The sequence below is a fragment of the Humulus lupulus genome, chromosome 8 (assembly GCF_963169125.1).
Source record: "Humulus lupulus chromosome 8, drHumLupu1.1, whole genome shotgun sequence".
NCBI lineage: Eukaryota > Viridiplantae > Streptophyta > Magnoliopsida > Rosales > Cannabaceae > Humulus > Humulus lupulus.
In genome coordinates, this window is record NC_084800.1 from 41,514,630 (window position 1) to 41,538,338 (window position 23,709).

General features: G+C 33.1%; 4 protein-coding genes across 7 annotated transcripts; 1 reads left to right on the plus strand and 3 right to left on the minus strand.

Moving 5' to 3' along the window:
- Nucleotides 1-651: 651 nt before the first annotated feature.
- LOC133795309 (uncharacterized) lies at nucleotides 652-1,500 on the minus strand. Its single transcript, XM_062232765.1, has one exon. It carries the CDS (start codon nucleotides 1,498-1,500, stop codon nucleotides 652-654), a length of 849 nt encoding a protein of 282 aa, XP_062088749.1.
- A 979-nt stretch (nucleotides 1,501-2,479) lies between these two features.
- Nucleotides 2,480-3,992, minus strand: LOC133796952 (uncharacterized). 4 transcript variants are annotated; one of them, XM_062234668.1, is made up of 4 exons: nucleotides 3,776-3,992; nucleotides 3,428-3,500; nucleotides 2,949-3,030; nucleotides 2,480-2,787 (listed from the first exon to the last, which is right to left on the minus strand). In XM_062234668.1, exons 3-4 carry the CDS (start codon nucleotides 3,022-3,024, stop codon nucleotides 2,681-2,683), a joined length of 183 nt encoding a protein of 60 aa, XP_062090652.1. In that variant the 5' UTR covers nucleotides 3,025-3,030; nucleotides 3,428-3,500; nucleotides 3,776-3,992; the 3' UTR covers nucleotides 2,480-2,680. The 4 variants fall into 4 exon arrangements, with proteins under 4 accessions (XP_062090652.1, XP_062090653.1, XP_062090651.1 ...); XM_062234669.1 differs by having other exon boundaries at nucleotides 2,949-3,033; XM_062234667.1 differs by lacking the exon at nucleotides 3,428-3,500 and having other exon boundaries at nucleotides 2,949-3,033; nucleotides 3,776-3,991.
- An 881-nt stretch (nucleotides 3,993-4,873) lies between these two features.
- On the minus strand, nucleotides 4,874-11,452 carry LOC133796953 (choline transporter protein 1). The gene is made up of 10 exons (XM_062234670.1): nucleotides 10,936-11,452; nucleotides 9,670-10,028; nucleotides 9,251-9,396; nucleotides 8,418-8,601; nucleotides 8,151-8,224; nucleotides 7,960-8,073; nucleotides 6,924-7,280; nucleotides 5,999-6,259; nucleotides 5,474-5,701; nucleotides 4,874-5,351 (listed from the first exon to the last, which is right to left on the minus strand). The coding sequence occupies exons 1-10, from the start codon at nucleotides 11,115-11,117 to the stop codon at nucleotides 5,157-5,159; spliced, it is 2,100 nt and encodes a 699-aa protein (XP_062090654.1). The 5' UTR covers nucleotides 11,118-11,452; the 3' UTR covers nucleotides 4,874-5,156.
- Nucleotides 11,453-15,177: 3,725 nt separating this feature from the next.
- On the plus strand, nucleotides 15,178-23,317 carry LOC133795310 (uncharacterized). The gene is made up of 5 exons (XM_062232766.1): nucleotides 15,178-15,372; nucleotides 20,736-21,784; nucleotides 21,892-22,636; nucleotides 22,715-23,005; nucleotides 23,258-23,317. The coding sequence occupies exons 1-5, from the start codon at nucleotides 15,178-15,180 to the stop codon at nucleotides 23,315-23,317; spliced, it is 2,340 nt and encodes a 779-aa protein (XP_062088750.1).
- Nucleotides 23,318-23,709: the final 392 nt, after the last annotated feature.

A 23,709-nucleotide genomic window follows, 5' to 3' on the forward strand; every position in this document is an offset into this window, starting at 1 on the left:
TATTACCCAAAAAAAAAAGACTTCGATATATATTGTAAGTATAAAGCTAAATTTAAGATTTAAGCTAAATCATTCTTAGTATGTCCATACATATAATGACAGTCCATAATAACTTTAGGCATGAAGAATACAAGTGAACAGAATACTGATGTAAATTTAACATAATTTGGTATAACCGGTGAGAATCTGAAATTTTTAGTTTTGTTATCATTACTCACAAGGCCAAATTTTAGTGGTGGAATGTATTTGGGACACGAACATACTTGGCAAATGCTGATTAATTTTAGCGGCATATCCAATTGCAAGTAGTTGAGATGTAACAATGTCGAGCATGATCTTTTGAAGATGGATTATAGTTTACAACAATACATAGATGGTGTCTTAGAAAAGTTATTTTTGCCTAAATTGTCTATTTTGTGTGAAATATTGGAGCATCTTTTATTTTATAATCACCGAATAAGTTATATATAATTTTTTTTTTAAAGAAAAAAAAGTATAATGAAAAGTAACACAACAAAAATAGTATCATCATCTACACATTTCATTTTCATTTGAAGGATATCTAATTCATGTATACGATGATAATCTTATTTTTCATGGCTTTAGTGAGAAGTTCACTATTTCAACTTTGTTACATATAGTTTGACTAATTTAGTTGTGAATCTGTTGAGCTTGTGGGGCCCAACCTTGACCAGACCCAAGATAGGCTTTGTCAGCGGGCATTTTATGGACCAAAGATGGCTGTGGAACTTTGTTATTGGGCTTGTTATCGACCTCTCCAGGATTTGTACCAGGATTAGTAGTGGGCCGATGACCGTCGTCACCAATATCAATCCCCACCTGGGGAGGGATGGGATAGCTGCCACCATTGTAAGGTGGACAATTGTTGTAAGGACATGGAGGCCCATTAAAAGGAACTGTACATGAAGGCCCATTATACACAGGTCGGCAAGGCCCATTACCACAGTTCCAAAACCCACAACCTTCTCCATTAACAGGGTTGCAGTTATAAGGCCCATTACATCCCCCATATCCACAGTTACCACCACCACTGCCTCCCTGGCCCACTCCGATTCCAATTCCAGTTCCTGATCCACCATTGCCTCCTCCGTAACCGTATCCTGTTCCGGTACCAGACCCATACCCGGACCCAGAACCATACCCACTTCCGGTACCTGACCCATCGCCGGACCCAGAACCATACCCACTTCCGGTACCTGACCCATCCCCAGACCCAGAACCATACCCTTTTCCGGTACCTGACCCAGTACCAGAGCCGTATCCGACGCCGGTACCGGAGTTGGCGACCAAACCCGAGTGTGGAACAAGGCCCATCTTCCCCCAGTGAGCAGCGTCGTACACTCCTTCAGTACTGCCCGAGGGAGAAGCCGGTTGTTGTTGTTGTGGAGTGTTAAAGACTGCAGTTGGTGAGACCCTGGCAGCGTGGCTGAAAGTGCTTATGCAGAGGAACGCCATAAGAGCTAACTTGAAAGCGGCCATGTTTGAGTTTGAAGGTTTGTTTTTGTTTATATGGTTAAGGACTTCGGGGGCTTCGTATATATAATAATAAGATGTTGGGAGTGTTTGGGTTTTCTCGTCGAGTACTCGGGATAGTCATGCAGTTTGTGTTGTAACGAAATTTGGGAAGAGAGCTGAACGAAACCATTGGCATAGTTTTCTCGGTTTCTTTGCATTTTCAAGGGATCGTTGCCAACTTTTCTTGCCTGCTCTTTATATGCATGCATATGTTTTTTTTTAAAATAAAAAATAAAGAATATATTTTATTGCACATAACATTTCGGGTTATCGTTAACTATTGTGTTGGAGACTACAGTGCCTGTTCAAATTATTCAATTTTTCGTGAAAGTAATAACTAAACCAGATTTGTTTCAGCGTTAGTTCGGCTCCTCATGGTTAATCACTTTTACTACTTTTAGTATTGCTGTAGGACGCCAATAGTTTATCTCTAAACTAAATATACTCATCTACTTAATGGTTGATTGAGTGATCACTAAGAAGAAATAATATTAACACTTCCTTTCCTGGCAGGCAAGTGATCACTTAAATCTAATATGTTTTATTCAAATAAACATGAGCAATAAGAGTATATATGTTTAAAATATGCCGTAGTTATGCACAACACACCCATTTTTTGTTCAAGGAACCTAACCTAAAAACCACAATTTATTATTCATGATGTTGCATGTTAAAACCAAAATTGTTGAATATTTTATTCAAAATTCATTTACTTTGTGTTGTACCGGAATCATGCAAAAATATATTACTCCTGTTTCATACAAACTAGAAAATTTTGATTTATTTACATCCTTCTAATTTCTCATACTAAACACAATAAACAAAGGAAAAATATATCCTCATTTCCTTCTCTGGTATTCTCCAAATATTTTCAGCACTTTCCTCCTAAACATAGCCAATGTTTGGATCCTGCATATTTGTATATTCTTCCGAGGCTAGTGGATTATTAAGAGTTATATATGCATTATTACTGGTCACCAAAACCTGTCTTTTAAGAGTTTTCAGTCAAAAATGTAATCTCTTTAAAGTTTAAAGTTTATTCTCATACAGAGAAACACTCCACGATGTGGGCTCAAAAACTAATGACAAATACTAGACAAGAACTCTTCTTCTCTCTCGTTATGGTTTTGTAATTTCATCAGAGTCAAACGTCATCGCCATCCCTGGACTCTAATTCCATGGCTTCCAAACTTTCAGCCAGCATTCGCTGTCTGTTCTGCAATTGCCTTTCAGCAGCGACAAAGTACAAGCCTATAATAATCAACCATCACTGTCAGCCAAGTTTGTAAAGGCAAGAAAAGGAGCAAATAGCGTAGACTATGTGATCAAGAAAAAGCATCAATTACAAATACATAAAATTACTGTAATGCAAATTATAACGAAAATAAGTGAAGATGTAATCAAGTACATACTAAATGCACTTCCAATTGCACATGCCCAGAGAACCCTCATGGACCATTTGTCTCCGATTACTCCTCTTCCTCCCATTTTTGCCTGCTGATACAATACAAAGTGTTTACACACACACCTTTCTTCATAGCAATCATAGAAGTTATTCAGCGTAATTTTATTTTATTTTAGCAACAGTCATTCATTGTATTGGCTATGTTATAGGTTGAAGTTTCTCGAGCATAGCAACGTTATACATAGATGCAGCTCTTTTAAATTATCACTAGGCCAACTCAAGTTAAAAATTGGGTTATTTCATTGACCATGGTCCATCAAAGTTTAACAAATTCAACATAACATGATTAAACACCCCATATTACAAGTCATCTAGTGAAAGAGAACATTCAATCACCCAAATTAAAACCCCAAAAATCATGAGCACATGCCTATATATTACTCTATTAAGAAAAATCAAACAAAACTGAACAATAAAGAAGTAAACCTGGTAGACGATGTAAGAAGACGACAAAAATTGGTCCGAAGGAAAAAGGGGAAGAGCAGAGCAGAGATCGTATCTTGTGAGGGTTGCATTTTAAGAGGTATAATTAACAAAAACAGAATAAAATTAAAACCCGAAATTCGAAAAGTACCAACAATTGAAGTTCGAGCTCTGAATATACATATATATCAACTAAAAAAGCCCAAGCTATTATGCCTTTCAAATCAAAATGACAACTTTTGGCCCCCAAGAAGAAAATCCAGAAAATATGATAACAATTAACAAAAAATATGAAAAATAACCCAACAACTAATTTCAAATCATTTAAATAATAAAATTACAGAGACTTACCTATTACATATGCTGAATGAGATTTATTTTTCCTGAGAAGATTGATCTGCTTAAGGAATGAGGTCTCTCCCGGTGCGTGGTACCAATACAACTCTGGAACGAGTATGAATGAACTATAGAAGAAGGAGACGAGAGAGGGAAAGTGGTGGATCTGGACTCTGGAGCCCACTGTACTGCCTGAGAAGGCCCATCTACATCACTAGTAACTGATCATAGGTCTACCAGCCCATGACACAAGTCTCTTCTTTACAAATTTAAACTAATTTTATAAGTTTACTTTTTTTTTGGATGGAATATAATTTTAATTCTAAAAAAAAAGATAAATATGATGCATAGCAGTCAGAACATTTAATTTTAAAAAAATGCGTTCTTAGTGAAATGTTTAATTGACATAGTGTAATATTTTGATGATTATGTAATTTATCATTTTATTTGTATTTTCATTTTATTTTTTAAATAAGTAGGTTTAATAGGGATTCTTCGCCCTCACCCTGTTGGAGAATATGCAAGGACAGATTGGAGCGACGACGAGGACAGGGAAGCACTCCTCACTAATTTTCTATCCCAATTTCAGTCTTACTTGTTAGCCTGCTAATTTTCTATCTCAATTTCAGTCTTACTTGTTAGGCAACTTAGCCAGTATAAATGTATTAAAATGATAAATAGATATTTTATAAAAAAAAAAAGTAAATAAATACATATTTTAAGAACTAAAATATGATTTTTTATTTGTCACGAAAATATGATTAAATTTTAATTAATGCTATAAAGCATTTTAGCAACACACAATAACATTTTGCTTGTGATTGAATTTAAAACACACATAAATTAACAATGGCATTGGCACTTTAAAGTGCCTTGCAACAACACTCTTAAATTTTCATTTTTTTTCCAAAGTAATCTAAAATTGATTACTGATTGCATTCAAGATAAAATTGAATATTTTGAAATTTCATATTGTAGGAATAACTGTGTCATATATTATGTTACCTAGTAACAATTTATGCATGTTCCCACACATATTATATAAAGTTTTTTCAATTCTCCAAATATCTCCAACAGATTAATTCTATGCATATTTAAAAAAAAAAAAAAAAATTCTATGCATATTTTTAGTAACTATTTATATGCATTCTCGGTTACATGACTTCTTCCTCTATTGTCTTGTATTCTCAGTTGAATAGTATAAAATTGTCTCTCAAAGGCTTCCTTTTCCCTCTGGCTTTTACGAAAAGCTTTAAACATTTACAACACATGTTAAATGACACAAAAATTTCAAAGGGTGAAAAGGTAGGAGAGAAAGACCTAATAAAATATAAGGATTCTTGAGTTTAATCAAGCAAATATACGATCAAATTAATTATACATATATGAGCTATTTTCACTGAGGTCCTTGAATAAGTCTCTGCATCTCATTTTGGTCATTGAGAGTTTCAATGAGAAGAGGGGGAGCATATTGTGCGGTCCCTTGATGCTCTTCAGAGTCTTGGCAGAAGGAAAGAATGATGGTGTCGATAGACATCTCCACCACTGCAAAGAAAAGTGTCGCGACAACATAGCCAAGGCCCCAGCAAACCTGCATGAAGTACAACACAAAACAATAATGGTGAATTAGACAAAAGGAAGTTTTCAACATATATCAGATTTTAGTGAACAAGTGGTGTTATATAGTCAATTTAGCTTTTGATCATAACATACCAATACAGGAAATAGCGGAGAAGAGATCTTGTTGTGCGACGATCTGTATTTGTGAGTATCCAGCATGAGGAATGAGAAAAGGGCGCTTGAGAGGCTGACGCATAGTTTTCCAAGGAATAAGATGACATCTCCAATCACATTGACTCTCCCTATTCTAAGTATGTTGTTGATAATCAAATCTGTGGCAATGGAAGATGACTTGCAGAAGCTTTTACCTGTTATTGCAATCTGCAAAGACATTAAAAAGCATAAAGGAATCAGACCAAACATGTATATAACAATTGAGTATTTATGGTTCAGCCTGCACAAGCACATATGATAAGGCTATGAACTTGGACTGGTGGGCATGAAAGTACAATTCTTGTAGAACATATGGGACTCTAGTATATGATGCTACTTGGTTGTAATGTGAGAAAAGTTACTTCTAGCATTCCGATCAAAGGGCAATATTGATAAATCTAAACATCAATGCATGCACTCGACTCCACATGTCACTATGATTACAAGTAAAATTTCAATAATTACCATTATGTAGGCATTGCGGTTCACAGATCTGATGGTCCAATCGATACATCTCAGGCAAAACCTAGAAACGTGGAATGCCACTCTTCCAAACCAATTGTCAGGTGAGGTGCCAGGACCTTTCAGTTTCCGACGAATTGATTCAAGCATAAATCGGATTGATTCCACGAATGACAGAATCAGGGAGCCAAGAGCAACTGACCCAAGGCTGTACCTTATAAGCCGCTTCATGGAGGAAAAGACGGGAAGAAATGGAATTTCTGGCTGCATATAGAATAATTACGTCAAGCAATGATGAGGAAATATTATTTAATATCTCAAGTAACCCATTTAATGGTTGCCAAAAAACAAGCTTCATCTTGCAGAGGCTACAATATCCAAATAATGAGAAGATATAATATCCAAAGAAGCAATTATATTATTTATCATAAAGACATTATATCCACAGAAGGTTTTTCTTACACAAAGCCAATCACATACAACTTTTGAGACCTTAGATGGATCAAGTGAACAAAAATCTAGGACTAACACATATTACAAAGAAGAGGTTAACACATTTAATCTGAACTTATTCCATTACAATTTTACTTGGACTAATTTCCTAATCCAGGTAACTCATTCCAGTTGATTTTAATGTCACCCATAGCACTTGATGAATTCTATAACAAACTACTGGTTGAAAAACAATTGGAAGAATTACATGTCCCCATGCTCTGTTATACTCTTTTTAAATCGGTAAATATGTCATGCAATGAACCAAGTTTTAATTATTCTAACACATGACACCACATTACAGTGACCATCTCTGATCTAAAAAGTTGCATTTTTTTTCAGTTCTTACCATCCAAATAAAAATTAAATAATTATAAACAGACCCACAACACAAGTCATTAAGTTAAATGCAAACGCTTATTTCTGAGAAACTTACTGATGTTTCACCACGAGCCCAATAGTAGGAAGCTACCGAACCCGCAATCACTGTCGAAGAGCATGCTATAAAATACTGTGTAGCCCAATATCCCCCAAATAAGTGGAAGAGAATGGCAACTCCAATATGAGGAGTGTAATGAATGCTGTAACCACAGCAACGATCACAGTTGACTTTTCTTGACACAAGATCATAAGCACAGCAGTTGGAGTTACAGTTATTCTGGAGGACCTCACCCGAACTGAACAGATGGAAAGCAGCCGAAAACCAAAACATGTAAAAAATTGCAAGGATGGCATATGGTATGACTGGAAAAATAATGAGCGCTTGAACTTCTCCAATGACCTTTGCAGCAACCTGTAAGATGAATAATTATGTTATATAAGAATCTAACATAGTGATTACTAAATGAAATGAAAAAAAGCCGGGCCAGTGATCCAGTTTGTTGACATCGATGGAATGTAAAGAACATTCTAGTATCGAGTAAAATTAATTGGAAAAAATGTAAAGAACATGCAGGCATGCCAAGAACCCGATATGCATAATGAAAAGGATTTTTTTTTCTCTTGATAGTGGTATTAGGAGGAAGTTCACGATTTCCTGTGAATGTTAACAATTCAATCAAATTCTTAGTGAGATTTTGCCATCAGTGAAAAGAAAATGCCTCATTATGGGTAAACATCACTTGGTAGTTGACCCTGGCAGATTAGATAGTCCCAATCCTACGCCACACAGGCTTCTAATTGCAATAACAATTTCTCTTTAATTCACAGCTATAAAGAATAAGATATCATTTTATAAATCTAGATATTAGTAGCCTTCTGATAAAAGGCTCTTAAGTATGCATTTTGTGACAAAGCATTAATTTATGGAAAGAAAGGAAGAAAACTACTAACTAATCAAAGTTAACTAGCTACCAAACCTTGATCAAGATTATAACATTACAAAGGGCCATATTTCGACAAGCTAAATCCCATACGAGCAACACATACTGATCCCATACAATTCACATGTATTTAAAGTATATAATACTTGCCTTAAGAACGGATGTTGCCATAAGGATGCGGCGGACTACAGCAATTGATGTAAGAACAGCAACAACCATAATAAAAGTCATAAGAACAGCAACACCACGAAGATGATTAAGCTCCTGAAAGCAGGAAAATGTAAGAAGCAATCAAATGATGTAAAGACAGTTTTCAGGGTTAAGCTAATGATGGTACCTACCCTTGCGGACACATGGACATAAGGATCACGGGGACCGATAATGGGAGTGATGGCATCATTTCCTATCCATCCAGCTAAAAAAAAGCAAGGGAGACCAAATATTCAGCATATATGTTTAAATAAAAACATTCCCACAATAAGCATACATGTAGAGAATAATTATTATTCAAAGCACAATGCTTGACTCTCATGCAAGCATCAGAAAGTACAACAAGACCTGGAAAAGTGCCAGTCACCACATTAACAAGGCCTGAAAAAGCTCCTCACCTTTTAAATAATAAAACATAGTGACTGATATTATGAGAATATTAAAGAGGGCAACTGTTATCCAAGGCATTGCAGCAACAAAATGCCGAATCATCAGTAGCCAAATCACCGACAAAAACAGAGGCAAGATTGCTCCACAAACAATTAGCACTGGCCATGATTTTCCAATATCAGCCATGTACCTCTGCAAATAACACATGAATATATATTTGAATACTAGATACATAACAGGCAAACAAGCTTAAAACATAAGGTGGGCATTGAACAAAAAGTAATACTAACAAATAAAACAAAGTTGCAAGTGGTTTATCAAACGAATAATTGTGTGTCCATCATGCACTTATTCATCAAATTTCCTTTTTCGGGAAAACGGAGAGAAAAGATAAATTTTCTTCTCAATAATATTGTGATGAATATCATTTATGTCTAATTCGTTTAATTGACTTAAAAGTAGGTAGGTGCCACCGACAGGGTCCGTCTTCTAGAGAAAACCCAAAGTATGTTTTTATCAACGATGGTAGTTCATACTCAGAGATAAGTATATGAATTTAATACACTACCATTAACCTAATTGGTCTCAGATCTTGAATCAGTTAGGTTGGTCGACAACATCTATACAAAAGCATAACAATATCAATTGTATTTGGAAAAAGTCCTTGCATGTCAAGTTTTATTCTTATATTTTCCTCTTAATAATAAGTTAGTAACAAGCTAAGCAGAGACCATACTAAAAATTTCATTTATAGAAAGACTAAGACATTTTCCTTAAGAAATGAAAGCATTATAATTCTTTTAACAAAAGAAAGATACTAAATAACCAAAAGGTACTTCACCTTTAGAACAGATGACTGAGAATTGATGGATCTGTGAATGGATTTATCTATAACAATGTCCTCATTGATGCGCACTCCACCCATTTGCTGCCAATGCCTCATAGACATGTTTGATGAACGTGCAATGAATTGGCAGCTCCAGTAAACTGGAAAAGGGGAAGATTTGCTTAGTAATATTTTATAATGCAGACATAAAATATGAATTTACAAACTGAACAGAAAACAGAAGATAACATTTTCTTGCATAAACTTCAAAAGTAATGTCTGTGTAACACACATGTTATACAATGCAAAAATCATCAAATCCACAAACAGGGAACTTCTTACGCATAAAGCAAAATCACAGACTGATGATCCCTTGGCAACAAAACAGTAGTCATAGTCACAATGCCAAACGAAGCACTAGTGAGTCCACTTACCATTGACACTTGGAAATATGATAGGGTAACAAGGACCCTGAAGTTGAAGAGAGCTGTTTCTCATTTCAGGTGTAAGAAACTCAAAATAATCATAGTTTCTATCGATCCAATCATTCATTGAGAGGCGGATATCTCCTTCTGGATAATCGCACACCCAATTTAGTGCATCATCAGAAGGGATAGGACAATCCAATAAGCATATAGTTCGTGCATTGGTTAACTTAAAGTCACTGTCTTTCACACCACTTTGATAGACCTGGTTAGGATTTAACCAATACTTAAGTTCAAGCTGATGAAGACCAGGGTTCGCATGCTTGTCCCCGCAAACATTTCCTCTGTAGTCCAGCCCATAGGTGAGCCTGGTTATTCACAGTACCATAGGTCACAATGTTGATGAAGAAAAAAAATCTTTAACAATCAAGCGGTAAGAGCAATCAGAAAGTGAACATTTAAGATTTCCAAACATTAACAGTCACAGAACAAAGTAGATGTCTTTCCAGAAAATTGTACTGATAGTTGAACAAAATCACACAAACAGCATGCTCTTCGCAACATAAACTAAGTTAAGAACTTAAGGTGAGTTTATCGTCTCTTTTTCCCTTGCGTTACTCCTCACAAGAAAAAAAAAACCGTCTTAAGAAAAAGTAAGGATGCATAATAGAATCCCTTAAGACTTAACGGTGGTGAAACAATAGCCTTTGGCAAGAATATAAACAAGGGCATCGGGCTACAAAATGAAGAAAAAAGTAAAATGAAGCTATTAACCAAGTGCAGGTTAAAGAATCTTAAAACTTTGTAGGTTTTCATGAAGTAAATGAATAAAGCTTCTCATTCTCACTTTCTCAGTACCAGAATTGCATAACACAAAACCCAAATTTTCGTTTCCATTTCTCCAGTGGATCTCTACAGAAACCAAATTATTATAATGTTCAACAGAAATAGGAAAATGAAAGACTCGAAATTGGAGGAGACCACCAACATGGTAAAAATATTAGGATCTTATTGATTAAAAAAAAGGAGGGGAAATCAGGCAAGAGCACTCTTTGTTCTATTTTCCAACAGTTAAGCTAAAGTGATAGATATAAAGAAGTAGGAAAAACAATGATAGACCCAGAACAAGTACTACAGATATATGAGCTAACAAAGAAACTTATTTAGTGATTATTACCATAAAAATCACATAAAAACTAGAGCATAAGAAAAATAAAAGTCGGCATTTGCAGCAAGAAGAAGTTAGATGAAATGGGCTAGTTTCAAGATTCTTACCTTAAAGGGTTTCCTTTGTTGAACCCAAAGCTGGAGTTAACAATCATAGCAACCCAGAAAGCTATAAAGATCACAAGAAAAACAATATCCCTACATTTCCTGTTATGACTAATGATTCCACCCATTTGAGTACCATCACTTGATGGGTATCTTCCAATGACTGCACCCAAAGGACCCCTCATTTTTCTTACACACTGCTAAACTATCAATCGTCTTCTTCAGTAGACTAGAGAGAGAAAAAGATAAATTCCTTAAAGAAACAGAGTGCCTTTTGGGAATGGGAAGAGAAGAAGAGAGAGAGAAAAAAATAAAAAGCAGTAGTAGAGTAGAAGGTATAACAGTGAAAAGTTTGAGTCTTTGAGAGGAGGGTTTTAAGATTTGGAATATTTTCAAGACTTTGGTTTTAGGCTTTCGGTTCTTTTTTATTATTTTTTCTTCAAACAAAGATAGTATTTACTAGTTGCTTGTCTTACAGAATCCATGTCTGGTGGCTTCAGATTTAGATATTTCATTGGCTTGGCTTAGAGGCTCATCACCCCAATTGGCCAAACAATGTAATATCTTATGGGTTTTGCCTTTTTTTTTTTTTAAAAAAAAACTTTACTTTTCATTCACAAGAAAATTGTGATAGATTATACGATATGCCCAATTGCCAATGCATGAAAATTTCAGGCTAAAGTAAAGATTATGCTTTTTTATAATTTCCTTTGGAAAAAAAAATGAACAGTATAAATTTGTTATTATTGAAGTGAAATGTAGCAAATTGAAAAGTGAGCTGTTTTCACTTATAGCCGACAAACAATAAAGCAAGCCGTTATGGTATGGAGGTATCTATTTAATATTTTCTTAAGATATATATTATTAAATGAAACCAAGTCATTAACTCTTAACACGAGTTAGTGTCTCTGTTAGCACAGTAAAACATTCCCATTAGACCAACCGTTTGATGTTTTTTTATGATACGATTTGAGGAATCTCGAGGCCAATCGGACGGTGGAAAAGTTACACAGACTTTTTAAGCCTTGACTAAGCGTAAGCGACCACTTACTACAGCAATGCCCTCCAAGAGCGAATTTTTATCTGGTCTAAGGTCAGAGTAGAGTTCAGACTTAAGAGTACCCCACACCCAAAAAAAATAAAAATAAAAAGAGAGAGAGAGCCAAAAATTATGGCGGCCTTTTGCCTTTTTCTGGGTATTGTATTCTTCTATGTTATCAGTATAGTCTTGCTGAAAAAGATTGGACCAACCAAACAAAGGTCTCTCTTTTGTTTTTGTTCAGATTTTATATCATTTTTATGCCTAAACTCAGCTAAATTAAGATTTCTGTGGGGGAGAGACAATGGTGGTGATGACAATGAATTGAAATTTGAAAAATTGTACCTAAATAATAATAAATAAACAATGCTTTATTAAGGCTGTCTCTTGTTGGTCCCAATTATGGATTTTTGAGGTCAAATTGTGAATGATATGGGCAATGAGAAATGAGTTTACCTTTTTTGATGATAATTACAAAATACAAATACAATAGAAATAAACCAATAAGAGAAGTTCCCTTAATTCTTTAAAAATATCTTTTCGAAGTTAGTTTAGTTCTTGGGTGGTTTTAGATTTTCCTATCACGTTCTAATGTGCTCACCTACTTCTTTCTGCAACAAATTCTTTAGAGTTTTGGCACTATCTACACTAATAATGTATGATTTGAAACCTAATACAACATTGAATATGGAGGCCAAAGAGATTAGATTGGTAACTCGATTTAGTTAAGGCTTCTAGAATATAATTTTCAACTATTGTTTACACCTAATAACACATCAATGTATTTATATGTTTACTGGTAAGACAACTTAATGCTATTTATTCCATCAGTGGCCTCATAGTCTCCATTGAACTTGTGGGCCAAGCGATGGAGTTCAAAGATAGTCTCATTCCCTTCGCAATTGTCTTTAGAGTGATAAGCAAGTTAATGCTATGTTTAAAAAAATGAAGAAAAAAATAAATAGGTATATCATATACCTAAGGATATTATGTTGCGTATGATTTAAATACTATCAGAAAATGTCAAAATCTCTATTATTTAATACGAATATTTTTTATTTTATTTTTGTAAGCTAATACGAGTACATTTTTGTTATAGAATGGCAAAGTAATTTAAATATTTAAAATAAATTATATCTCTTCGATAGACAACTCTCTCTACAAAAGTTTCGTGGGAATAATTAAGAGAAATTTACAAGATACATTATATTAGCTGAAAAAAATTATTTATACGAACTGAATTTTTTTCTTTTATACCATTTTGATTATATTTTTACTTTTTTACGATGTCTTCAGTCTGCTATGTACAGCATGAATGTACATAGTCTCTATCCAGCATGAATGTACAACTACTTAACATATAAACTTAGTCAAATAAATATTGCAATATTTATATATATATACACATTAATTATATTTATACACACACGTGTAAGCTTTAATGGTCCTACTACTTTGATGGTAAGCTTTAATCCTATTTATATATAGAGAAAGAGAGATACAAGCTAAACTCATTAATTACTATGTTTTTTAAAAGTGAAACAGAGTACCCTGATGGTGGTTAATGGCCCTACTACTCAGATGTTAATGGTCAAGATGGTCCTACTACTCAGATGGTAATGGTCAAAAACCTACTCCTAGTATCATGTCAGACATTTTTGACGTTTTTTTCAACAAAGAAATACAGACATAATATATTTTCTTCTTTAACCATTGTGGTCAAGATGGTGGTTAATGATCCTACTACTCAGATGATAAGCTTTAATCTTATTTATTTATATGTATATATATAGAGAGAGAGACAAGCTAAACCCATTAATTACTCTGTTTTTTAAAAGTGAAACTGAGTACCCTAATAGTTGATGCAGGATACCCAAGTTAGGATAAGAAGCTAATTATTCTTTTGTTTGTCTATAATAATTGTGACAACACATTTATAGTTTCTCCATATTCCTCTCGTTTATTTAAATTAGCTTGTTATCGTTTCTTAGCTTTATGTGTTTGTTTAGCTGGGTGAAAACTATATCATTGTGGGTATCATTTATATACATAATTTATCAATGCAAAACCTAGCTAATGTTATATTTATTCTAAACTAGAAATTTAATTTGTGCCACTGGTTTGCTCTTACGTGAGCTTAATCCAAAGACCCACTCCATCAATAACTCATTCACCTTGTACTAGCAATATATAGTATTTTTACTAGCCTATAATTTGGTTTTACACATATCTTTACTGGGACCCACTTTTCACAAGGCAAAATCTCATTTTTCTTCTAGTTCACATTTTATATTGATTATTTAATTTCTTAAGTTAGAAAATTTAAGTTTCATAAGTTTACTTATAATTTTAATTTATATTTAAAATATGTTGAGTTGTTTTGTGTTGTTTAGATTTATGTAGAGTTGTTATCACGTTGTTTTTTAGTTGTTTAGATTTATGTATAGTTATTTTTACTTTGTTTTTCAGTTGGTTATATTTATATATAGTTGTTTTCACATTGATTTTTAGTTATTTTAAGTTTATATATAGTTGTTCAGTTGTTGTGTTAATGCCTAATTGTTGTTTATTTGTTTCAGATATATTTTGATTTTTTTTATATAAAAAAATGTTAATATGCAATGGGTTGACTTCTAGTTGTTCTTCATTTGTTGTTTTTAAACGTGTGTAGTATGCAGTGAATTAATGTTTAGTTGTTGTCTTATTGTTATTTTTGTGCTATTTAGATTTTATGTATAGTTGTTTTCATGTTGGTGTTTAGTTGATTAAGTTTATTTATAGTTGTTCTGTTGTGTTGTTGTCTATTTGTTATTTAATTGTTTGCATATATATTTTTATTTTTAAAAAATAGGGTTAATGTTTCGTTGTTGTCTTATTGTTGTTTTTTAATTGTTTCTTAGTTGTTTCGTTGACACCGTATTTTTGTAAATATAAAACTTTAAAATCGTATTTTCTAAAAATTTAAGGTAATATTTAAAAAAAAAATCAGGGACAAAAAAATATCAATTATTAATTAGAATGAATGTAAATAGACGATTTAAAACAATAGAAGTTTACATAAATATAAATATGGGAAAAAGTAGATGCGTTTATATATTTATGGGCAAAAAATATGCTACAAAATATGATGAATTTTTAAAAAAATAAAATAAATCATGGGAATCTTATCAAATATAAAAAATAAATTACCATATTTTTATACAAAAATGTATCACACTTTCTCATCCTCTCTTTTTTCTCTCATGTTTATCTCTCTTCATTTTCTTCTTTCTCAATCTCTCCTTCCCTACTTGGTTCTTTATTCTCAGCCCCCACCCCCCAACGATGATGCAGTTCCGTCGCCCTTTACTTCTTCTTCTTCTTCTTCTTCTTTTGTTGTTGGTTTTGATGTTATTCTTTTGGTTATTCTTGTTGCTCTTCTTCTTTTTCACATTTGATTTTGCATTTTAAATATGATTTTGCACTTTAGATATGATATTTTTTATTCCAACCCTAACTTTAAGCGGTTACCATCACGAGTTGTTTAGATTTTTTTGTTCAAATCAGATTTTTTTCAGACCTATTTAAGTAGTTAGGTACTATGGCGACTAATTCTTTTTATTCACATTTGATTTTTTTTTCAGACTTAGCTGTAACTAGTTACAATAACGATCAATTTAGATTTTTTGTTGTTAAGATCTGATTTTCTTTCCAGGTCTAGATAAGTAACCAGTTACCACTGTAACTGTTTTTTTTTTTTCAGATCTGATTTTTTTTCAAACCTAGCTGTAACCAGATACGATTATGATCATTTTAGATTTTTTTGTTTTGATCCTATTTGTTTTCAGATCTGACTAGGTAACCAGTTACCATCGCAATTAATTTTTTTTCTCCAAATCTCACTAAGTAACCAGTTACAATTCAGCTGGTATTTTGATAATAGTACATTACTAAAAAATCAAAATTGTTTTTATAGTTGTAACCAATTACTACAACACTACTTAAAAAAATAAAACTGATTTGTATAAATATAAGCAGTTACCACACATTACTAAAAAAATTGGCAGTGACAAATGACCACTACCACAAAAAAAAAATTAAAATTGTTCTGATAGTAGTAACCGATTATAGCGGAGAAATAATCGGAGAAAATGTTGATTGAAGAAGATAAAAAATAGAAAAAAGAATAAAACAAAACGTTTTTTAATGTCTGAACAAAAAAATATAAATTAATACCTACAATTAATGAAATACCCTCACAAAATTCAAAATTAGCCAAAATAATCTTATATAATTAAATATGGTAAAACTAATAAATTATTACACAAATATGGGAAAATAAATCTCATAAAAAAGTAAGAAAATATAAAATACCATATAAAAATGCACACACAAAAAAAGTCATATTTATCAAAGTTTAGAAAATTTTCTCATATCTAATGTAAATTCCTCGTTTGGATTGTATCGTGCCCTAAACGAGTCTACTTGGGTCTTGTTGAAAACTAGCCACTTATATGATTAGTTAACTAAAATTACACTCTAATTATATTTTGTTTAATTCTACCCATTTTTTCCCCCACACTTCCAAAAATGCCCTTGACCATTACCATTTTCTCTAACACCTTGCCAATCAATCCTAGCCTCCATGATCAGCACTGTACCACCACAACTCCACCACGAAACCAGCACAACTCCACCACAACGCCACCACACGTCCACCACAGCTTTGCCATTGTCATCAATAGAGTCACTGACACCATAACCTTCTACGACGTTCTACAACCACGGTTCTGCCACCACAGCTCCACCACGAAGCCACCACACCTCCACCGCGCCTCCACTGCTGGTATAGTTATAGTTTTTACTGAGATATTGACATAAGAGCTGTTTGAAGTTTGATTCGTTAATTTTTCACGTGAACTATGCTTAATATATGTTTATATTTCAGTAATATATAAATTATTATTATAGATTCATAGCCTTTGTTAATGTATGCTTTGTTGCATCTTTATTCGAAATAAATTCTTACCGTATATACTGTGATGTATGCCATGTGTTTGTGAAAATGTCTGTGATATATATCTCTCTTATACATAATGAATACAATTGTCATCATACCATCATCACCATATATTTATAAAATTCAATACAAATGAAACTCAATTATTTGTCTTTGGCCTTGAGTAAGTTTTTCATGTTCGACAGCTACTCCTTGACAAACAAACAAATTTAATTTTTTTTAAAATTTTTTTGAACTGTACAATCATACATATAAATTAGATTTTATTCTGACATTAAAGTTGAAAGTCTGTAGCTTGAACTCAAAGAAAGCTTTCGTTGATTGGCATGATTATGTTAGATATTATACTAAGGTTCTGTTAAATTAATTTAGAGTTTGTTTTTATATAACTGTTTACATAAATGAACAACTGTGTTTGGAAAAAGCTGTTAAAAAATTGTTTTGGTGTATTATTCTGAGTTTGTTCTGCTTACATTTTGCTGGGTTTGGATAAAGATATTATACAAAGCTCAAAAGCTCAATCCATTACTTGATCAGAGCTTTTATCAAACACTTTCTATTCTTTAAAATGCTATGAGCCAAAAACATTAATCCTCTTCTTCAGCTTTCCCTTGATTCTTTTACTTTCTTGATTCTTCAATGCCTTCCGACACTTCTCACAGAAATGCTCCAGTGGTAGAATCTCCCGCCCCTCCAATGAAAACTCCTTTGTCTGGCTTCTTTGCCCTCACTGCTCAGCTATTGTAGAATACAGAAGGATTTGTTTGTCTTTACTAGCTTTGGCATATGTTATTGCACATTGTAGGTGAACAAGCAATCTAACCTTATCACCCAAAGTAAAGGTTTTTGAATTGGCAAGAATTATTTTATCTTCAGTATTTCTCAATTTTTGATTTTAGTATGTTTGTCTATGCAACAAGCAAGTCATTAAATTTTGCATAGCTCCTTTCCAGCTTGCTCAAATAATTTTCTTTAGCTGTAATGACCCACTAATCTAGACTAATTGGACCATTATCGAAACTATACATAAAAACTTACATTTTACGAAAATACCATAATTTATTGAGTAACTTGAAAATAAGAGTTATTTACAAAGAAACAGAATACTAAGAAGGATTTTGGGATCCCATTGTCTTTAAAACAAAATAAGATTTAAAATAAAAGACATTACATAATAATGCGGAAAATACATGTAAAACCATAAAAAAACATAAAAGGAGACTACATCCTCGAATCGATAACGCTCGGCCCCTTGACTCCATTCATCATCGATACACATCCTCCCAAGCATCACGAATCTTACCGCCTCTAAGCTTATTTTCCTGCACATAAACAGAAAGGAGTGAGCCTAATGCCCAGCAAGGAAAAACCTAACACATAGTCATATACACAATTTCATAAGAAAACATAAAGACTTAACATAATACATATAACATACACTTATTATAATGGCCATTATTACTTGGGGTCCCATAGACTAAACAAGCATATGCCCATGGGGTTAATGGGGTCCTACTAGCTAAGTAGGTCATATGCCCATAACCCATTTGGGGTCTTGTTAGTCATATGGGTCATATGCCCAAGCCTACATACACATATACATATCATAACACTTTTAATAACATAAACATATAGATAACATAAGCACATAACATATTAATTCTAGCCTATTTTCCTTACCAAAGTTACCGGGATAAAATGGACTGAGTTAGGACTTTTGGAACACTCCTAAAACCACAATGAACAAGGGTGAGTCTAAAGAAAGGAGATGAAATGAAAGAGAATAGGAAGACTAAACCATTAAACGAAAATATGCTTACCACCACTTAAGTGCTTAAGAACTTGGATTCCCTAACCAAAAATAAGAATAAGGTTAGGGGACTGAGTAGAAGGTTTTGAGAAAAGAAATAACATAGAATACAGAAAGGACTAGAGTTTTGGGTTTACCTCAAAGATTGCAAGATCAATCTAACATCCACCGAAATACTATAGCACTCACTTACTTCCCAAGTGTTTGATAAGCTTATGATGTTTAAGCTTATAGTCTTTCCCCAAACCAAGTGTTTACACTCTCTCACTCACTTAACACTAGCAGCCTCTGAACTTAGAGCAAATGGTGAATAATGGCTGGGTACTAGGTCCTATTTATAGAGTTTGGGAATGAAAATATCTTGATTTTACTTGAATAAAAATAATGGCTTTTTAGGTGAAAATCATTTGAATAATCGTTCAGCAGAGGCTGAAGACTCGTTCAGAAGATGCTGGACTGTTGAAGGAGTTTGAATGGCTGAAGGGAAAAGAATTCAAATGTATTTGAATTCATGCTGGTGGAGGCGATATATCGCCCCCTATAGGCGATATATCGCCTGGACCTTTGTTCCCGAGGCGACCGTGCATCGATTCGTGTTTTCCGTATCTACGTGCTGCGACATATCGCCCCCTATAGCTGCGATATATCGGCATACGCTGAATATTTAAACACGAATTTACACATTTTTAGCTGAGTTTGAATGGAGTAAACAGCCTTGACTAAGCCCTCAACGTGCTCAAAGCTGCTGACTGACCCTATACATTCAAACTTTTACCCTTATTTAATTTAATCCTCAAAAATACTAAATCCTTAATTACCATTCAAAACATGTGCTTAAAATCCTATTGGTTGATGTCTAAACCTTATAATATAATAATATATTCCTTAATATCAGACACATTAATCAAACCTTAGGTTATACTTAATATTCTTAAACTATAGGTTAAACTTAGAAAATCTATAAGTACTACTATGAGTGTCCAAATAACTCCCGGTCTGAACCAAAAAAATCCAAAGTAACAATGATAACACTAAACATACTATAATACTACTAAACAATTAGCTAAGTAAAGTTCTTGGACTCTACATTAGCCTTCAATTCTTTCTTGGAACCTTCAAGCTTTGATTTTAGCCAAGTAGCTGAACTTTTCAAACTTAGCTGGGGTGTCTACAATTTACCAAACAAAATGCCATGAAACATTTGATCTAAGCCATTTAAGGCCTGCGGTTTAAATTTTAAAGCAAGTGGTTTAAATTTTAAGCATTGTGGTTTAAATTTAAAGCTTAATGGATTAAATTTCAAACTTAGGGGTTTAAAGATAGTTGGTTTATAATTTAAGCTTAAATGAATAAAAATTTATAAATTGTAGTTTAAATATGATGTCATTTAAGTCTTGTGGTTTAGATTTATAAATAGTGGTTTAAGTTTTAAGACATTTGGTTTAAAATTATAAAATTTTTATATTAGATTCATACATTACATTATCTAGATTAAAATAGAGTATGTTTATAATTTAAGCCTAAATGAATAAAACTTAAACCTTGTGGATTAAATTTTGATGCCATTTAAGTTTAGTTGTTCATATTTTAAGTTTATTTCCAGCATCCTAAAAAATATGTTTTTGTTGTTCAGCACATTGAATCCTAATTTTAAGAACAATGTTGTAAATTAAGAAAGTATTAGTTTAAATTTTTAGCCATTGAATGTTTGAGGTTTAAATTTTGTTGTAAAATAACATTATTATCTTCATCTTCACGATAAAACATCTTTTGCACTACTTTGATTCTTCTTATTGAGTCACAAATATTATTGACACTTAGTTTTGCAAAAATTGTGTTTGCCTTGAGATGAGTGAAGTTAAGGGAAAAAGTATATTGAATTGATTTTTTATTTTTTTAATTTCTATCCAAGATAAAGCAATAAGCTCTCATGGTTGTGTTATTTTTTATTGCAGGGAATGGATAAGATAATGTTATTTGTAGTTTTTAACGGAAGATGGAATGCAAACAACAAATACATTGATCATGAAGTGAAAATATTGATGGTGGAAAAGGATATCAAGTATGAGGAATTGGTAAACAAGATATACAAAGAGCTCAGATTGAATGAAAGATTGATTTCAACAAACTTGATTTTTGATGCAAATATGGATACAAGCAAAGGAATGAAGATAGAAAGTGATGAGAATTTACAAGTTTATCTAAACTTGAACAAGACTGTGGAAGAGTTGAAAAAATGTCCTCTCATCGTTGAAGTAGAACAGAGAAATCAAACCATTTCTTTGCCAAGAGAAGCTAGCATTCCATCTGCTTTAGCAAGCAATGTAACAAGTCAAAGTTTGACTCTCACAGACCCCAATACAAATACTGCAAGCACTAGCAAAATGAAGAGCGCCTCAACACAAGAATCCAACAAATTTACAGAACACGGGCAAGAAGCTCAATCACCTCTCCATGTGTTGCCGAATATGGAGATTGAAGACATAAGACTCAATTATGTTTTCAAGAATAAGACTGATCTAAAACATACACTTGCGAAAATAGCCATCAAGAAACACTTTCAGTACAGAATTCAAAAATCATGTTCAGAAGCATTTTGGGCAAAATGCATAGATGAGAATTGTGGCTGGTATGTACGTGCAAGAAGCTCAAAAGTATCAGAATACTTTCGAGTTATCAAATACCATAAACACCACACATGCTCGTTAAATCACAGAAATTTTGAAAATAGACAAGCAAGTGCAAAAGTCATCAGTAGTTACTTCAAAGAGAAGTTTCGTGACCCAGGATCAACCTATCGACCAAGGCAAATAATAAGAGACATGAGAGATGAACATGGGGTAGGTGTAACATACAATAAAGCTTGGAGAGCAAAAACACTTGCAGCTGATGATGTTAGAGGGTCAAATGAGGAAAGTTATGCATTGTTGCCTTCATATTTGTATATGCTACAGTTGGCCAACCCAGGAACTATCACACGAGTATGTAAAGATGAAGAAAACAGGTATGAATAATATTAATGATTCGCATTCCTATATTAAAGGCTTTACTGATTACAATCCATATCTTACATCTCTAGGAATTGGTTGTTTTTTTAATTAAATTTTACAGGTTTAAATACATGTTTATTGCTTTTGGGGCTTCATTAGATGGATGGAAGCAATGTAGACCAGTTATAGTGGTAGATGGAACATTTTTAAAGACGAAATGTGGAGGTACACTGTATGCAGCTTGTGTTAAAGATGGAAACAATCAAATTTTTCCTCTCGCCTTTGGAATTGGGGATTCAGAAAATGACAATTCATGGATATGGTTCTTTACAAGACTAAAAGAAGCAATAGGAGAACGAGAAAACTTATGCATAGTATCTGACAGGCATAAAAGCATAAAAAATGCAGTTGAACAAGTGTATCCTGGTGTATATCATGGAGTTTGTATTTATCATTTGAAGCAAAATCTAAGGACTAAGTTTAGGGGATTACATGTGCATGCCATATTTGAAACTGCTTCAAGAGCGTACTCAGGTCAAGAATATTATTCTGCCATGGCTGAATTACAGAAAATTAGCCCTGAAATGACTACTTATCTTTTGGAAGCAAAACCAGAAAAATGGGCTCGGCCATTCTTTCCAACGAAGAGGTATAACATTCTTACAAGTAACATTGCCGAATCTATAAATGCATCAATTGTGCATGCGAGAGAATTGCCTATAACGTCGTTAATAGAAGCTATAAGAGAGATGCTTCAAAGATGGTTTTCAACAAGAAAAGAAGCAGCAATTAACCAATTTGTTGAGGTGACAAAATGGGCAAATGATGAAATGGAAATCAAACTTGATGTGGCATTTCGAATGAAGGTATGTTATTAAAGTTACATTTATTTTCTTTTTGTTAGGATTTTAAATTCAACAGTTAATAATTGTATTGTTTCACAGGTAGATGCAATGAAATCTAGTGTCACATATGGTGATCGAGTGTTTGTTGTCGACTTGGAACAACATATGTGCACATGTAATGAATTTCAACTAGAGGGAATTCCATGTGCACATGCTATTGCAACAATTGAAAGCAAGTACTTGGACAAGTACAAATTTTGCTCAAATTGGTATAAAAATTCTGTTTTGAAAGAGACATATGCAGGATCAATTAATCCTCTTCCAGATAAAGATGATTGGAGTGTCCCAGATGAAATTATAGGAGATAGCATGAAAGCTCCAAAATTCAAAGTAAAACAAGGACGTCCCAAGAAAAAAAGATTTCCATCAACAGGAGAATTTCCCAAGCATGTTCGAACAGTCAAGTGTGGAAATTGCGGAATATTGGGGCATAATAGAAAGAATTGTAAAAGCCAACCAATTCTAAAATAAGGATAACATTGAGTTGTGAATTGCATACATATCATGATCATTGAGATTGATTATTGTCCTTGAGAACAGTGCATTATGCATGAAAGCATAAACTGTTGTTATCTGTTGCAGTCTAAAGACTATAAAGATGCAATGTTATACATATTTGTTGCGTTGTGGACTTGTGGATAAGAATGTTTATACATTTATTAAAGTACATTTGTTTTTTATTATATTATTATCTATTTAATTTATGAAAAAATAAGAATTGATATTAGTGAGAGATGAATTTGATAGAAAAAGGTTATAAAAGATGATAGATTATCATCTTTAAATTATGACAAATTTATCAGTTAATCTTATTTATTTAAGGCTTGCGGTTTAAATTTCTAGGCAAGGTGTTTAAATTTAAAACATAGGGGTTTAAAGGTTTTAAATTTAAAACATAGTTGGTTAAATAAAGTTGGATTATAAATAGAGCTTAATGGATAAAAATTTGATACCATTTAGCCTTGTGGTTCAAAATTTGATTCAATTTAGCCATGTGGTTCAAAATTTGAAGCCATTTGCATTGTGGTTTAAAG

Coding starts and splice junctions, on each gene's coding strand:
- LOC133795309 (XM_062232765.1), bottom strand. CDS start 1,500: ATGGCCGCTTTCAAGTTAGCTCTTATGGCGTTCCTCTGCATAAGCACT.
- LOC133796952 (XM_062234668.1), bottom strand. CDS start 3,024: ATGGGAGGAAGAGGAGTAATCGGAGACAAATGGTCCATGAGGGTTCTC. Junction 2,788..2,948: donor TGCAATTGGAAGTGCATTTA/GTATGTACTTGA, acceptor TGATTATTATAG/GCTTGTACTTTGTCGCTGCT.
- LOC133796953 (XM_062234670.1), bottom strand. CDS start 11,117: ATGAGGGGTCCTTTGGGTGCAGTCATTGGAAGATACCCATCAAGTGAT. Junction 7,281..7,959: donor TGGCAACATCCGTTCTTAAG/GCAAGTATTATA, acceptor TTCATCTTACAG/GTTGCTGCAAAGGTCATTGG. Junction 5,702..5,998: donor ACCGCAATGCCTACATAATG/GTAATTATTGAA, acceptor ATGTCTTTGCAG/ATTGCAATAACAGGTAAAAG.
- LOC133795310 (XM_062232766.1), top strand. CDS start 15,178: ATGTATCACACTTTCTCATCCTCTCTTTTTTCTCTCATGTTTATCTCT. Junction 22,637..22,714: donor ATGTGGCATTTCGAATGAAG/GTATGTTATTAA, acceptor ATTGTTTCACAG/GTAGATGCAATGAAATCTAG. Junction 23,006..23,257: donor TGAAAGCTCCAAAATTCAAA/GTAAAACAAGGA, acceptor TATCTGTTGCAG/TCTAAAGACTATAAAGATGC.